This window comes from Labeo rohita, chromosome 16, assembly GCF_022985175.1.
Source record: "Labeo rohita strain BAU-BD-2019 chromosome 16, IGBB_LRoh.1.0, whole genome shotgun sequence".
Taxonomy (NCBI): domain Eukaryota; kingdom Metazoa; phylum Chordata; class Actinopteri; order Cypriniformes; family Cyprinidae; genus Labeo; species Labeo rohita.
Genome location: NC_066884.1, coordinates 18507606 through 18525992, shown reverse-complemented (window position 1 = coordinate 18525992; position 18387 = coordinate 18507606). Strand labels below are relative to the sequence as shown.

Genomic DNA, 18387 nt, shown 5'->3' with positions numbered 1-18387 from the left:
AATGCAGGAGAGGTGCGTCTGACTCTGGGATACTGTTACACTGTTGCGGCGGGTTACTTTTCAAGTTAGCGGTTAGCGCCTAGTGGTTGTGCTCTATTTAATGATCTATAAGCTCATTTAAATGCTCTATTTAATATTTGGTTTTGTGCTGATAATCCTATTGGCATATTTTGCATGCTAATGATAGGAATCTATCATTTTGACGTGATTGGTTACTGAAGTTTGTGACGTAAAAAAGGGGTGTTTCCAAAAGCATTTCTGGGACAGCCTTTGGGAAACTACAGTTTTAAGGAGAAAATACTCAGCAATGGTGTTGACTAATGGACTGGCACATGGTTTGTCTAAAAGCATATTAAAAACACCACATTTTTCACCACAGGGGGACTTTAACAGTTGTAAATACTGTAAAAAATTCAAATAGCTTAAGTACTGTCCTTTGTCATTACACAAATATGCTACATATTATTTGAAGTGGATCAAAAAAATTCATAAAAGTTGTCCTAAGACAAAAATGGGTATTGTTTTGGTTTTAGGACAACTTTGATGAAAGGTGTTAATCCACATCAAATGTTGACAACTGTAGTTACATATATGTATGTATACATTCTGTATATAGAAGAATTTGCTTTGGAGCAATGGAGCAGTTATTAAATGTTGATTATGCATTATAAAAAAGCACAAAAATCCAGATAAAAAAATATGTAAAATTAAATATTTTAAAAAGTAAAAATAAATGAAATGCAGGGTAAAGTGGGGGGGGGAAATGATTCCCCCCCCACTCTACCGTATCCACCTTTTTCCTCAATGTGGAAGTGAGACTATGTGTGAGACTTCCAGTTCATTATCTATCACCATGGGCAAGTGTGTCATTAAAAAGGAAGGAGGTGATCTGAACTTTTTTTATGACGGACGAAAGTTTCGGAGGCAGTGTGTAAACGTGATTGACACAACATGAGGTTGCATGAGTGTGCAATGACCTTTAGCATAAAATTTTAGTCCAGATGTCGCAGCCTACATTGCACTATTTTCTGTTTAAGACCTGTATATCTGTAGTTCAAACATTTTTAAATTCCCTTACAAATTACAATTTGTTGCATGACGTGAACACTTTATTTGTTGTGCAGTTTTAGCACTATTGTTTTATTCGCTGTTGTTATGATTCACAACTGTACTGTTGCCTGTTTCCACATATTTTTATTAATTGTGCAATGTTAATTCAGCACTACTGTTTTTAACATTTGTGCAGTTTAAGCGTTGTTTTAATGATTCACAAACAATGTGGCCTGTGAATTTTTGTGAATGTGTAATGTTAAGTAAGCACTTGTGTTTTAAACACTTGTTGTACCTGTTATTAACATGCACCACATTTGATGACATTAAAGATAAGTTTAAAACATTAAACTTACTGTTGTGTGTATTTGCAAAGCCATTTAAGGACCTCTTTTTTTAAGGTAAGTGGTTGCAAACAATTTATTTTAGCAAAATTAAAAAAAATTGAAAGTTGAAAGTTCAACGAACTGTGTTTATTTAAATGTTGCTAAAATGAATTGATTGTAACCACTTACCTTAAAAAAACTGAGTAAATTCAATGAATTTTTTTTTCAGTTATAAACAAATAATTTAAGAGGAAGTAACGTAATTGAATACGGCTAAAATTACTATTATTTTTATACTAAGGTAACTAAATAAAATTGATTAAATTCAACTAAATGTGTTTGTTTAAATTTAGATCAAAACAATTTATTGCAACCACTTACCTTAAAAAACTGAGTAAATTCAATGAATCATTTTTTTTCAGTGTGGGAAAATAACGAGACTAATAACAACATGCAGTAAACAATAAAACAGTTTGCTCTACAATCCAGTGTGCTCATAGTTAAGATAATACATTAAAATAATATGGTAAGACACAACAATTTGCAATATCAAGCAGCATAACAAGCTGTTTTGTATAGCTAAAAATAGCTGGACATGGATGAGACCGAAAGCCACACCCATAAAATTTACAAGTTAGCCGCGCCCACTCTTATGGGAAGAAAGAGATGGACAAAAAAAGGTAAATAAATAAATAAAACAGGTATCTCTTTATCAGAAAAGCAAATGCTAATCAATTTTTGTCCACTAGAGGGCCACCACGAACCAACAGTTTAAAACAAGTTGAAGTAAATCTCAAGAAAAGTCGTCAGCTAATACTAGCTGTCAGTATGAGTTTAATATAGTCTATAAAGTCGTTTTTGCCCCTTTGGTTTGATTTGTTGATTTGATTTGATTTGATTTGATTTCCCCCTTTGGATTTGTTTAGTATTTGATTTGTGCTAGGACTGTTAATTATTTATTTATAATTATTTTTATATATTTTTTTAATTTATATTTACATTTTATATTTATATATAAAGTATTAACTATACACTAGAATGGTAAATATAAAATGTGAATTCGAAAATATGCTTAACATTATTGCATGAAAACATATCAATATGTTAGGCCTATACATTTGAGTATTTATTATTTATTTATGCAATAATCTAATGTAATTTTAAGGCCAGCCCTACCACAGCAGAAACTCTCTCCCTCCCTCTTTCTATAGTCATTTGTTATGTATTCAGGAAGTTGTTCACACATGGTCGGTCCAGAACACCACGATTCAACAGCGTCCCAACTGCACACAGCCCATGTTGCTCGGCTCACACACTCACACAAAGCAAACAAACCTGTTTGTCTGCCTGTTAGCTACCCGGAAACTGATCACAGAGAGAGAGAGAGAGAGAGAGAGGGAGAAAGAAAGGTGAATGTCTGCAGTTGAGTTCCTGTCCTTAACCAGCATGAGCGTGAGTGCCTCTTCAAAATTTAGGACACGGAGATACAATCAGACAGACTGAGAGAAACCATATGGATGAGAGAGATAATGGCTAAGCAGGAGCACTGAATGTTTGTAAGGGTGGAGTGATGGTAGGACCTGGACGCCGGTAGATCTGAGAGTAAAGCTTTAGTATTTTTGGGGTCATGGTTTTGGGTTTCTCTTTGCTTGTTTGTAATGGAGACATGGCAAAAAGACACATGACTAGAACTTTGCACCTTTTGTCCATGGTGCAATAACACTTTTTTTTTTTGAGGACACTGAAAACAACCTGCGTAGTTTTTTTCTTCTCAGGTGTTGAGTCTGTATTTCGGGTAAGTGAGATTTTCTTGTTTTGCTCGTGAAGAATGTATCTTGTGAAACGCATGTGGCTAAGACGACAAATGTCTCTCATCACTTCTTCGCATTTGATCTGACCCGTGGACCTTAACATGGACAACGTAAGGTTTTTAAACTGGATTACTGCAGTGGTAAGATGACTATTCATTTTAAAATCATCAGTTACATCTGCGTTTGAACTGTTGTTTTATCCTTATATCATCATCATCACTGATAACAGGACAAAGTGTTACTGGGGATGTGGTTTTCAGATAAATCACACTGCCTAAAAATAGATTTCTTTTCGGAAAATAATGGGGATGCAAAACCACTTGTTATTGTATCTGACCATTTGATAAGTTATAACATCAGACGTTTTCAGCTTTTCGTGCTAGCTCTGCTAAAAAATGCCACTCTTCATAAACTCGATCAGCCATCAGCTGTCACACGCATAAAAGAGGATATCTCCATCGACTACACTTTAATTGTGCGAAGGAAGTGATTGGTTTCAACACTATTTTAAATGACTGTTGATTCAGACACACGTCAGAATCTTAAATAGCACTCCACGTGTGCCACATTGGATATATCTCATCTATCATGGCAACGGCTAGACGTACAAGTCAGACGCCTGATGCTTCTCAATCCGTGTCCCAGTCCCCTACCAGCGCGGATCGTAAACTTTTCGATAAAGTTCTCAGGAGACTGGACAAACTGCATAAACTGAGCACTGACCCCAGATTGGGTCTCAAAAACAGTCCGCCGTACCTTCCCGAATTAGTATCGGAGACCGCCATCCAGCTGACAGAAGTATGGGCACCCTACAGGGGGACCATGATGGCCGTGCCACGAGGGGACGAGGGCGATTATCTGAGGATCCATATTCGACACTTGCTGGACAAGGCAGATAGAGCAGTGCTGCTGTTCAAGGATGGCAAGGAGAAGATGTTTGAAGAGACATCAAGCTACAGGTAAGACAAAACCAAGCAGAGGTCATTTTTAGTCTGGACTCGGTATGTGTGCTCTTCAGGTGGCCATATTCAAACTCAGAAGTGATCATAGTTGAGACGACTGAATGATATTAAAAGTTCAAAAAACAGACATGAGGTATATAGAAAATAAAGCAGATTAATCCTGCTTGCTTTAGGTAGTACCATCAAAGAAAACCTTTCATATAAAATGGGACTGGTTGTATAGAGTGTGAATAAGTTTTGCTGGTGATATATATTTATATACGCAATAATAAATTAATAAACAAACCATAAAATAATCAAAAAAAAAAAAAAAAACTTTAAAAATTAAAAAATTGTAAGATTAGGTATTCAGTAGTCAACATTTGAAGTAGATCAAAACGTTTCATCAAAGTTGTCCTAAAACCAAAACAATACCCATTCTTGTCTTAGGACAACTTTGATGATTTTTTTGATCCACTTCAAATGTTCACTACTGTACATTTTCATTAGAACTGTATATATGGTAACAATTTATTATAATGGCCCCCAACAGACATTCTACTGCCTATAAATAACATACGCAAGTACACCAAAAGAGTTTACAGTTCTCTAATGAGGGTTATTTGACATATAGTTGCACATTAATGAGAGTTACGTGACGTAGTTGAAAAATTACTTACAGTTAGAATAATGTCTAGAATGAGTTATTTGTGTGTGTACTCACATTTTCATTCATGCTACCTCTGCTAAAAATGGTGCTATATATAAACTCAATGATCATCAGCAGTTACACCCAGGTGAAAAAGTGTGCACTTCCATAGTATACATAAAGTGCTCTATTTCACACGCTAATTTTGTACTTAATATACTATACTTCTTCAGATGATGTTCTTAAGAACATCTATGTGTACTCAAATGCGCTATTTTGGGACACCATGAATATGAACTAAACTATGACCCTTGACCACAAAACCTGTCCTAGGTAGCACGTGTATATTTGTAGCAATAGTCAAAAATACATTGTATTGGTCAAAACGACTGATTTTTCTTTTATGCCAAAGGATACTATGTTCCATGAAGATATTTTGTTAAGTTACTACCGTAAATATATCAAAACGTAATTTTTGATTAGTAATGTGCATTGCTAAGGACTGCATTTGGACAACTTTAAAGGCGATTTTCTCCATATTTAGATTTTTTTGCAGATTACAGATTTTCAAATAGCTGTATCTCGGCCAAATATTGTCATGTCCTAACAAACCATACATCAGTGGAAAGATTATTTATTAGCTTTTTTAAAAACCCTCATGACGGTCCGGGGTCGTGCTTTTAACATCCTATCTCTGTATAAAAATGTATTTAGTTATCACTTGTAGTACACTTGAACCCGCTAGTATATGAAAGATGGGTTCAAATGTACTACGAACGGTAACTAAATATATTTTTAATACAGAGATAGGATGTTAAAAGCACATTTTAGTTCAAATTTATGGTGTCCCGAAATAGCACATTTGAGTACACTTATCAATTATCTTAAAAAGTAGTAAAGAATAATTTTAAGTATATTAAGTACAAAATTAGTGTGTGAAAATAGAGCAGTTTAGGTACATTTTGAAAGTGTACTTGTTTTTTTTTTTACCTGTGCATGCATAAAGGAGGATATCTTTACCAACTACACTATAACCGTGTGAAGGAAGCGATTGGTTTCAACGGGTTTAAATGGGTGTTGATTCACACACACGTCAGAACATTAACTTAAATAGATAGACATAAAAAGGTAAACCACGTGTTTGTCTCTGTCTGTGTAAATATATGTACATGTCTCTGAGTGTACATTAAAGTGGTTAACATGTTTCTTTAATATAGCAACATGAATTGTACAAATTTTACCATATACGTATAACAGAAATATGCATTTTTTTTGGTATTTTTGAAGAATACCAAATACAACTTAATTCAAAGCTTATCGCCATTCTCTAATAATGGTTCAATGGTTGTTGTAACGGTCTAACCTAATTTTTTGGAAAAAAAAGTCAAGTTGCAGAAAATCAAAAGCATTCAAATTTGGCCATCAAATGAAATGACCACACTGATAATGTTTAACATCTGCACGTTCCATCTACTCACAGTACAACGTCTAGCAAAAATGTCTGTCGGAAGAATGTAAATATAAATGCTGACATGTCCACACATGTTTAAAGATGATAATCAGTTTTGCGAGGGAAAAAACAATCCTAGTATAAAGTTCCCAGTAAACCAACAACCTGACTGCAATAAAAGGGCTTATTTTTATTCTTAAGGAACCAAAGATAGCACTCCCTGTTTACACTTTGTTGTAAGGCTTGACCAAGTTTCTAGTCTGCTGTGACTACTAATGACCAGAGTGTATAGTGTGGCATTATCATGGAAATGGAGGAAACTTTCCTCTGGCAATGGAGGCCGCAGTTTAATGTTGTTTCGGCACAGCAGTGGCCGTTCTGTTTACTTCCTGGTCACAAAATGCTATTATTATTCTTATTTTAATTTCTGAATAGCAAAAGAGAGTGAAATTTGCTCCTCAAACAATACACACCTGAGATGCAATAGTTTATATTTGATCTATTTCTGATTCATCTCCAGTTAGCAGCACACTAAGTTAACATCAAGTTAACATCAGCACATCAAGTTAGCTTGATCACACTGTCTGCAAATGTATTTAGCTCACAACTTTTTTTTTACTTTCCGCTTGAGCTGCAATGTATTCAGCGTTTCACACAGCATGTCACAGCGTTACCTTTAGTGTTGAGGAAAATCTGAAAGAAAACAAGCAGTGCCACTATGTGTACACAGGTTTGACATGCTGACAAAATATAAACATAATCTAAACACCTTGTTTGATATATGTGACCCTGGATTACAAAACCAGTCATAAGGATCAGTTTTTTAAAATTTTTTAATGCTGAATCTGAATGCTGAATAAATAAGCTTTCCATTGGTGTATGGTTTGTTAGGATAGGACAATATTTGGCTGAGATACAACTATTTGAAAATCTGGAATCTGAGGGTGCAAAAAATCAAAATATTGAGAAAATCACCTTTAAAGTTGTGCAAATGAAGTTCTTAGCAATGCATATTACTAATCAAAAATTAAGTTTTGATATATTTACAGTAGGAATTTTACAAAATATCTTCATGGAACATGATCTTTACTTAATATCCTAATGATTTTTGGCATAAAAGAAAAATCATCATCATTTTGACCCATACAGTGTATTTTTGCCTATTGCTACAAATATACCCCAGTGACTTAAGAGTGGTTTTGTGGTCCAGGGTCACATATTTGACAAGGAGATACAGTAGGACACACCCTGTTCCTCAAAGTTAGATTTTTCAATTAGAAGCATGAAATATTATATCTCCGCTGTGACTTATTCATTCATTTATTCACTGTAATAAAGAACGAAATGACCACACAAACCTAATACAGTATGTGTGGGTGAATGTAGCTCCTTTAACCTACTTTGTAATTGCTGGGCAACGCTGAAAACTATGCCAACATGGTTAGTGGACAGGACAGTATGTGGCGGAAAATTTAAGAGCCTGACTAAAGGAAACTTCAGGCCTCAGAAGCGCTGTACTTTCTGTTAGCAGCTCAGATAAAAGGTAGAAGACAAAATGAGGGCTTTGTGGCTAAGCTACTAGAGATAAAAGTAGAAACAAAGCGGTCATATTGTCTGAGTGGAAAAATCTGTTGCGTACAAGACATGGTTGGTCAGTTTAGCACCCAAGCTAGAGAGTTTATGCATATGCATCTCAACACACTAAGCCACATTATCCACAGTCGAACAGAAAGAGCCTTATTACTGATTTATTACCGACTAAACTGTTAATACACTAAAAACAATGCTAGTAAATTTCAGAGAATAACTACAGAGAAAGAGCAAGTAAAATGTTGAATTAAACAACATTTTTAAACAAAAAGAAAACAAGGAATATATTTTAAAAAACAAACATCGTAGTCGTTATTATATTACAATTAAAAGTTAAGCATTGCTTTCTTTAAAAAATTTTAAATACAATGCATATTGCATCTGCCCTACTGTGTGTTTTATAGTTAATACAATACATATTTTCTCTACATTTAGACTTGTATAAAAATTAAATCTGAAATTTGATTTAATCTTTATGTTAAGTCATACTACAGATTTACTGACAAAAAGAATATAACAGATGAGAGGTGCCGATCTGTGCCGTGCTGTGTAGAGGATGCTGACGCTACTATGGCAACCTCTTTGATCAATTAGTAATGGAAAATTCTGTCAGCCCGACCACAGACACTCAGGACAGGATGCATCAAAGTACTACTTCCTGTTTCTAGAAGTTACAGTGCATTGTGCTTATACCAGCCTTTTGTTTCTTTTTGGGTGTATGTTTGTGCAACTTGTTAACACAATCATATCACACATAAACAAATATCGTATGTGCAGAAATTAGAAAACAAACAAAACCACAGCTCTTCTGTGCACTTAGTATTTCTTCCCTCTTTATATGTAGACATATGGCCTTAACCAGGATTGAAAAGGGATGCACATTGTTAAATTATATCATATTGCAATCATTTTGCATTAAAAATTGTTAATACTTTCCTGTAGTGGGTGGGGAATTTTATCTGCTGTTTATTATTTACGCAACAGTAGTTTTCATTAACAGCCAGTGCTATCTAGATGATAACTTTGTCTAATGATCTTATTAATGTTTTTAGCATGCCTTTGTGAAAACTTAACTACAGTAGGCTATTGAATGAAACAGCATAGATTTCTTCTTGGCTGTTTGCATATTTCATTTCATTCTTGTTCTACAGATCTGTGTACTTGTGTTAAATACTACTGTTTTTGATCGCATAACGTTTTTGACAGAAAATATCATTTTGTTTTTTTGCCTTTGTCTTACCGAATGTGGTATCCTGTCAGCAACAACCTGTTCGAGGGCTATTTTGATTAACCTACTGTCAGTTTAGCGGTGTTGCCAGATATTGCTATGAAAACAAATAAAAAACGAAAATAAACAAAAGATAAACCGAAATTAGGTCACATCTTTTGTAAATAAGATAAGATGAAATTTTCGTTTGTCCTAAACCGAAACTTCCCACTTTATTAACTGCTGAAAGTGTCTAATTAGGTGAAAACGACCAGTCCAAGACGCTTATAATACGTTGATCTGGCAACACAACGGCTGATCTGGCTGCGTCGGCGCTCTCACTCAACTCGCTCAACTCATTTTCATACCACAGATGCTAAACATTCTTGCAAATGAGGAGGTTTAAACAGCAAAGTAGTCATTAAAAGAACAACTTTTATTTTTTAACATGAAAAATTTACCGAGGTCTTACCTCAGAGCTGGCTGCGGCCATGTGTAGACATGTCTCTACTATGTAATTGGCTGTTGTGCAACACACAGAAAATACTTATTTCAAATAAATCAATATTACATTTGCTTTCTTTTTCAGGAGAAATCTTACTAAGTTGTCACTCCTCTTCAGCCACATGTTGAATGAACTACGAGCGTTGTTTCCTGGGGGACGATTTGAGGGTGATACTTATAGAATTACAAAGACAGAGGCCAAAGACTTCTGGAGGAAAGCTTTTGGGCACAAGTATGACAAAAAATGATTTACTTTAATGTGTACTGAAGATTAAACCCTACGCATCCATTTTCGGACTGAAATCATCTCTCTCTCTCTCTCTCTCTCTCTCAGATGTATAGTGCAGTGGAACATTTTTAAACAGCAGATGAGGAGGGTTCATTACTTTGAAGAGGGAATGGAGGCCATGGCTTTGAAGTCTACAGTCGATCTCACTTGCAACGATCACATATCCATCTTTGAGTTTGATATTTTCACCAGGCTTTTTCAGGTAGCCTTAGCTTGAGGAGAACTTTTGTTTGATATTTCCTACAATAGGCTATGTTTTGTTTTCTCACATAACAAATGATTTTTTAAAGGCATATTACATAAATGCAGACTTTTTGTGAGATTTATTAGATAAATTTGATGAACCTAATCATGTAACATAAGTCTAGTATAAAAAGTAGATATTTTTAACATTTATATATTAAAAATGTATTTAGAATACATTCAGGCCTTATTTTGTACTCTATTCATGGATAGTGCCAGCATCTACATTACCTCTTGGTCCTCTCATTCCTGTACTTCCTTTTTTTTTAACTTTTTTTTTTTGAGTTTTTTTTTTACACTTTGTTCTTTTGTTATTTACTTTGTCATGCTGTAATCACATCTAAATATGACACTTTAAAGTCAGTGTAAAGCCAATTCAGATAATTTTTCTAAACACATTAGAAAGGTTAGAAATGTATTGCTTGTTACAAAGACAGTAAACTATGTTGGACTGAATTGTGGAGTTAAGCAGTTTTTCACTATTTTTGTGTTCAGGATTTTTTTGGGCTGGCCCATAATCATATCTCGATGATGCACTGGCCCTTTCGCTAACACTATAATAACTAGAGCACATCAGCATCAGCGGTTTGCCCGCCTAGTCACCAGTTACTACTGAGTTACTATGAGTCATTACTGTTAGTTACTGCAGCCTACAGTTTGCTAGCTAACTATGCCTTTGTCATGTAAATGCATATTACCTGTAGTGGTATTTGACAGTTGAGAGAGGCGACCAGGGTTGCTAGGTTTTCACAACAAAACCCGCCCAACTGCTACTCAAAACTAGCCCAATCGCTTTTCGAGGGGGTTCCCCATTAACAATCGCATTCTGAGGGATAAAATACAAAAATTAAAAATTTTTGTCCGGTTCGCCTGGTAAATTCGCATTTCAGTGGCTAAATATGACGTTATTGGGGTTGCTTCAACCTGCGAATATCAAAAGCAACCTGCTGCAACACTGTTAAAGTAGCCCAATTCCGTGGGAGAACCGTGGACTTGGCAACCCTGGAGGCGACAGCTTTCCCGCGAGTGGGTGTGGTTTGAGAGCAGAGAATACTGCTTATTTTTTGAAGATTTTGTTAACTTTTTTTATTTTACCATTAAAATTTATCTCTGTGGTTAATAACACATTTTTTGTGGTTTGACAAACTCAGAACACATATTGCTTTACACAGACTTTAATCTTCTGTTCTCCCTTTAGCCCTGGTCAACACTGTTAAGAAACTGGAATCATTTAGCAGTAACTCACCCAGGATACATGGCGTTTCTCACCTATGACCAGGTCAGAGTACGACTAGAGCACTACAGACATCGCCCTGGCAGGTAAGACACACAGCAGACAATAGCAGGCTTAAAATATAACTAAATACGTTAGTAAATAAACCAAAGTATTACAGAGTATTACAGTGGTTAGGTCTGAACTCTTACTTGCTTGCTCCACAGCTACATCTTTCGTCTCAGTTGCACACAAATGGGTCAGTGGGCGATTGGTCATGTGACCACTGATGGCAGCATTGTGCAAACCATTCCCCAAAATACACCTCTTTACCAAGCACTCATACAAGGTTTCAGGGAGGGCTGGTGAGTTCACAACTGAATAGAAAAAAGCACACTGAAATGGAATCTGACATCATAATGTTAACATAATGTGGAACGCTTATATCTGCAGCTATTTATATCCCGATGGGCGTGATGTGAACCCTGACCTCACCAGCTTGTGCAGTCCGACTCACAAGGGCCGAGTCAAAGTCACAGAGGTAATTTGAAAGTTAAAGTTAAAATAAAAGTAGGCCTACATTACTATATAAATATGTACACTATACATATATATACATACCATAATATCTAAAAGATAATATGAAAACAAAATTACAGACATGACAAAAACACATCAAATTACTAAAATTTAAAGTAAAATTAAAATTAAAAATATAAAAATAAAAACTGATTCAAAATATTAATAAAAACTATAATAGCATGACAGTGATACTAAAATATCACTACAATGCCTAAATACTTTTTTGGAACACAACATTACAAGAAAAATGTAAATGATAATAATATTTACTATAAATTTTGTATGTGTTCCTCTTTTTTTTTGTTTTGCATAGTTGAAGTATGCATGATTCTGGAATGCAAATGAATTTTTTCTCTAATGCAAGATTCTTTTTTACTCTTTTATTGTTGAATTTCTGTCTTCAGGAGCAGTATGAATTATACTGTGAGATTGGAAGCACTTTTCAGCTCTGCAAGATCTGCACAGAACGAGACAAGGACACTCGCATTCAGCCCTGCGGGCATCTGCTGTGTCAGCCCTGCTTGACTGGCTGGCAGGTATATCAATTTCTTATTGTGCTCAGACCTGTACCTCCATCTCCCATTCACACTTGCATTCACACTTACGAGCAATTATGGTCAAGTTACACCCAAAAACCCACATTCAGAGCAGCTATATGTGATTACATGATTGTGTTTTCCGTTGTTGGTGCATATATATAAACATCATAAATAGAACTCATTAGAGTATAATTATTTTAATAACAATAAACCAATAACTTAAACTGATAATTAAATCCTTGCATAAAGCAGTGTCATTCAGAAAGCAGTTTTGCGTGAAATATAATGTTTGCCACAGTGTCATGCAACATGACCTGACATTTTGGCTAAAGCTTCCTGCCTGTGTTTGATGAAGCATATGTGTATAGTGTGAGTGATTTTCCACTTCTCTCAAGTTACACTTCATTGCATGCTAAGATAACATTTACTCTAGAGAATGAGGGGACGTGATGCATTTCTGTAGCTCTACATCTTACAATGTAACACATTCAAAGGACTCGTGCAGTTCTCGTAAGATGACAAGTGATAAGTAAAACTTTCTTGTGGTGTGATGCTCAGGGGAAGGATGCCCTTGGGAGCTAAGAAATCGAGTCCATGGGTCGCCTGTGCATTAAATAAGTATGTGAATTTCTGTGATGAAACTTGTGTCACTCCCTTTGATATGCAGAAGTCAGACGGGCACACGTGCCCCTACTGCCGCTGCGACATCAGAGGCACAGAGTCCATCCTCGTTGAGCCCTACCTGCCAGCGAGAGACAGAGGGGCAGGGGGGAACGAGGAAGAGGAGGAAGATGAAGATGAGGAGGATGATCATGAGGATGTGGAGCTGGTGATGAAAAAACTGGCTTGTATGAAAAAGGTGAGAATATAATTGTGGAATCTGGAAACCTTTGCTTGCCAATCTGAAACCCACATTTTCTTACTTTTATGACGGCTATATAATTTTAATATTGCTAGAATTTTCAAATTGGTGAATCCCTGAATAAACACTCATTGAGCGTTTTTTTTATGCTATTTTGTCTAATTTATTTAGACAAAACAATGTAAAGTTTTAATATTGTCCATTTAGCTGTTAGTAGCCATGATATGAAAATGAATATTGGCATATTCATAACTGTTACACTCTAAAAAAATACTGAGTTAAATACAACCCAGCGATGGGTGAAATACAGACAAAATCAGCGATTCAGTTGTTTTGACCCAGCGGTTGGGTTAAAAGTTTAACCCAGCCTTCTGGGTAGTTTTATTTAACTCAACTATTGTTTAAAACCCAATATATATGTATACTATACATATATACATACCATAATATCTAAACAATGATATAAAAACAAAATTACAGACATGACAAAAACACATAAAATTACTAAAATTTAAAGTAAAATTAAAATGAAAAATATAAAAATAAAAACTGATTCAAAATATTAATAAAAACTATAATAGCAAGTTGGGTTATTTGGCAACCCAGCACTGGGTAAATATTGGACAGAACACATGTTGGGTTATTTTGACCACACTTAAATGTTTTTTTTTTTTTTTTAACCCAACCAGCAACATGCTGGGTTGTTTTATTTCAGTCAACTATTGTTAAGAAATTATATTGCTGGCTTAAAATGGGCTGGAAATTAAAAATCACACTCCGAATGATAGAGGCAACAGCAATAATCAAAAGATGAACATTTATTAATAAGAAAGAACACCCATGGACAACAATATAAGACAAATAGAATTTATTTGGCTGAATACAGCATAGTTAACAATATTACATACATTTAAATGCTTTTAACAAGCATTTTAGTAAAAAAAAAAAAAAAAAATTGAACATTTAAAAGTAGCATTTTAATTTAAGTGTATTCAACCATTCTCTGTAATCACTTTTCACTCTAATAGTGCTAATTCTCGTGCCAGTGTGTCACCAAAATTTGAGCTGGTGATGGGCCTCTGTTTGCCGGGGGAACTATGAACCTCAGACCGCCGGCTCACGTTTCACTTATAACTGAAAGATGCCATGACTGACTCCATAACCTGCACATAAACAAACATTACTGAGATTAGAGAACATATTTTGACATCAAATTAAATTAAATCGAGTATTATAACAAATAAAATCAGTTTACTGTATGTTATGCAAGGCAAAAGGCGTTTCCATCATGTGAAGCGACCACTGCTGACGAAACTGACTGACATCTCATCCTTGTATGTTGTGTTCCGTAAAATAATACAATTTACAGCACAGTAAAGATGTTATAAATGAAATAAAATGTATACAAACCTTTATTTCACTGAAGAAGTGCACGGTGTCACTAAGAACTGCTACAGGGCACAAAAAGCCTGTGCTCTGACAGTAATTCAGCAGTTGTGTTGTTTATTCAGAGACAGGCTCAACCCAGTGGTTGGGTAGAAAAAAAAAACAGTGTTAAAAGTTACCCAGCAGCTTAATTAAAGAAAAACTACCCAGCACCTGAATAAAAATATTAAAAACAACCCAATAAAATGACCCAACAGGTTGAACTCAGCATTTGGATTAAAAAAATAACCCAGCATTTTTTAGATTGCAGAAAAACTACCCAGCATCTGGGTAAAAATATTAAAAACAACCCAATAAAATGACCCAACAGGTTGAACTCAGCATTTGGGTTAAAAAAAAATAACCCAGCATTTTTTAGAGTGCAGAAAAACTACCCAGCATCTGGGTAAAAATATTAAAAACAACCCAATAAAATGACCCAACAGGTTGAACCCAGCATTTTTTAGTGTGCAGAAAAACCACCCAGCATCTGGGTAAAAATATTAAACACAACCCAATAAAATGACCCAACAGGTTGAATCCAGCATTTGGGCTAAAAAAATAACCCAGCATTTTTTTAGAGTGCAGAAAAACTACCCAGCATCTGGGTAAAAATATTAAACACAACCCAATAAAATGACCCAACAGGTTGAATCCAGCATTTGGGTTAAAAAAATAACCCAGCATTTTTTAGAGTGTAGAATTTAAAAATTTGTGCATCCCTAAAACAAAAACAAAAATATACCATTTTGTCAAGTCAAGTCACTTTTGTTCCTAAAGCTCTTTATGCAATATGGCTGTGTTAAAGCAGATTCACAATGATAAACAGTAAAATAGCAGAATCCATTATGGAAACTCAGCTATTGAAACTATTTAGAAACTGCTAAAGCAGCTCTAATATTTCATTATTAATCTTAAGCCAGTTTTGTGCTGGTTCAGTTTAGATCGTGTGCAATACCTGTCTGCTGGTTTTTACTTTTTTGGTATTTTCTAGCTTATTTTATATTCTCAAGAATCTGTACTGTTACACCAATTATCATATCACAAGTTGCTTTGCAATGAAAAATGTCTGCTTATGTAATAAATGTGAATGTATTGTAAGTTTATCTATTTTTCTGAGTTTGGGCAATTCTTCAGTTTGCTCTGACTTTAATCTCATTCCTCTCTCACTATTTCAGATATCACAGGAGGAGTATCAAGTTCCCCGTTCCAGTCTGTCACCTCCTCCCCTTCCTCCCAAAAGACATCCACTCTCTCCATGTCCATCTCCCAAACCACCCTCCAGATCATTTAGCATAGGCACACAGGTCAGCAAGTCTATCTTGGTGTGTTGGTCTGTCTGTCTGTGTTGATTTTAGATCACCTTGTCTTTGGCAACCTAATGAATAATGCTACTTTTGTTAAGTGTATGGTCCTCAGTGGTTAGTAAGTGAATTCAGTGTAACTGCAATCATGAGAATCAGTTATCATGTACTCTCCTCAGAAAGTCAAACACGGTTCCTGGTCAGAAAACATGTTAAGACAAACTTCCTCAGATAGGTAAGAAATATTCTGAGTAAGCATGACTTTAAAACATAGTACACATGGGTAAGATTCTCATGCATGAAAATGAATACATTTGCATTAGATTCTCTGCTAGTGCACCTGTGTGAGCTTGACGGTAACTGATGTCATGCTTCCACTAAAAATAACCTTTAAATTAAGTGGTTAAGTCATTGCATAAATATTACAGAAAAAATAGCTGCCATGCTAGGTGCTTTCAGATGCCAACTGGTTTGATATTTTTCACCTAATGCAATTACAGTTCTCGGGGTTACTGTAGTTATAGTCAAAAGTTTGATGCATTAATAAGTTAATAAATCAAAATAATAAGTTTAAAGAATAATCTCTGTTTCTGTTATCCTTTTACTGCTTCTTAACTGGATTCAGAAGTGAGGAACTTTTGGAAGATTTCCGTCCCTCCTCATTGCCCTATTTCAAAAACAGTGAGTATCATAACTAACCTTTATTCACCTCTTGTATGCTTATCCTAACTATGATATTTTTCTCATTAATCATCTTTACTTGTGACACATTCTCTTGAACACTTGACACAACCAGACATTGTACTACATCTGGTGGTAGGACTTGAAATAACATAGAGCATAAGCCTTATCTGATGAAATGTAATTTCCTGTTTATGTAGGTGGGGTGTCCTGGGAAGGGCCTACAGAAACTGTAAAAAGGAAGAGGAAAGAGAAGAGAAGAGATAAGGAAGAAGAGCCTAACAGAGGTGTGGCAGATTCACTTCCCGCAGGAAATGACATTCAGGGGGAGATAGAAGAAAACACTTCATCCTGACAGTGAAATTCACCCCATATGTCTAAGTGTAAAGTATATTGGCAAGCAATTTTCAACCAAAATTCAATTCAAAGGACTCAACAATCACCAGATTCAGAATATACATGTATTTAAGATTATTAGTTCAATTGATCATTGTGTTGACAGCAGAAAACACACATATTACTGCTCACACCTTTTTAACACATTTTAAATTCTACCTCATGCCTACTAAATTTGTAGAGTACAAGCACTGTGTTTTGACAGACCACGATGAATAAAAAACTTTAAATAAAACAAACCGTAGACTTTTTTTCTTTTATAACTAAAGATATAGGTTCTTTAACCTTATCTAAATAAGATGGAAGTAGGTAGTTTCAATTCAAACCAAATAAAGTTTCACATTACATAACAGTGACAGTTTGCATATTTACAGTTTCATATTTAGTAGAAGAATGGATGTCATCGGATACCCATTTTCCACAAGTTGTCTGCGGTAAAACGGTAATGTCAATTAATAGTCATGAGAGAAACTTGTGCAGAACTACGTCATTCTGCCAGGAATCTCAGAACAGCCTGATCTGAAAAAGTGATTATTATTATTATTGGGGATTTAAAAGAAAAAGAAATATGCATGTACAATATACAAAGTGAATTTTGCATCCGGTGACCCCTTTAACAAACAATTGGAAATATTTATTCTTTGTACTGCTTAGAAAATCTATGAAAACCCTTGAGTTTGCACCAGATCTGTTCAATAAAACTGTGTTGTTGGTTTTTTTTCTTCTTTTTTTTATAACAACCATTTGCGCTGTTCTCTTCGGACTTTCTCATTAATGATCTTTGGATCTCTGCTGCCCTTTGCTGGATTGAGACAGAACTCCATTTGTGTTAAAATATTGGAGTGCTTCTGTTTGTTTAGAAGTGGTTAGGACACACCTGAATGCACTTTTCTAGTTTGCTTAATTCTTTTATGATGAGTTTCACATGATTCATCACAGTTATTGCGTGCCACGGTTCACTTAAACCTGACTTTCAAGCAATACAACATTTGATCTGTTTGCTGACCACATTATGCCAATAATCTGCAGCAATATTACTACATATTACTTTGTAAAATAATGACACACACACACACAAAACAAAGACATTTTTTATACATTAAATAGACAAACTGAAAATAGGCTATATTTAGAATCACTTAACATGACCTGGATGCAGTAATATAAGTTAAGTTAAAACAAACAAACAAATAAAAACTACTAAGTCATTTAGTTAAACAATATAATTTAAACAGACTACGTGTTTTAAGATTAGCTTTTAGTGGGCGGTTGCATGAAAGTCTTAGACTAGTTTTACTCTTCATCTCATTTGTTCCCCTTTAAGA

The 18387-nt window shown here is 35.0% G+C and overlaps 1 protein-coding gene across 2 annotated transcripts; it reads left to right on the top strand.

Moving 5' to 3' along the window:
* Positions 1-2636: 2636 nt before the first annotated feature.
* On the top strand, positions 2637-17777 carry cblc (Cbl proto-oncogene C, E3 ubiquitin protein ligase). Of its 2 annotated transcripts, XM_051132027.1 has the most exons (12): positions 2637-4146; positions 9614-9760; positions 9863-10019; positions 11259-11380; positions 11501-11638; positions 11727-11814; positions 12260-12391; positions 13062-13253; positions 15860-15988; positions 16165-16220; positions 16611-16666; positions 16867-17777. In XM_051132027.1, exons 1-12 carry the CDS (start codon positions 3776-3778, stop codon positions 17019-17021), a joined length of 1743 nt encoding a protein of 580 aa, XP_050987984.1. In that variant the 5' UTR covers positions 2637-3775; the 3' UTR covers positions 17022-17777. The 2 variants fall into 2 exon arrangements, 1 of the variants encoding a protein (XP_050987984.1); XR_007829448.1 differs by lacking the exon at positions 16165-16220 and having other exon boundaries at positions 16867-16953.
* The last annotated feature ends 610 nt before the right edge of the window (positions 17778-18387 follow it).

Bases quoted from the DNA above. Each gene is read 5' to 3' on its own strand.
- cblc (XM_051132027.1), top strand. From the start codon at position 3,776: ATGGCAACGGCTAGACGTACAAGTCAGACGCCTGATGCTTCTCAATCC. The intron at 12,392-13,061 runs GTATATCAATTT...TTTGATATGCAG, and splicing joins CCTGCTTGACTGGCTGGCAG to AAGTCAGACGGGCACACGTG. The intron at 16,221-16,610 runs GTAAGAAATATT...AACTGGATTCAG, and splicing joins AGACAAACTTCCTCAGATAG to AAGTGAGGAACTTTTGGAAG.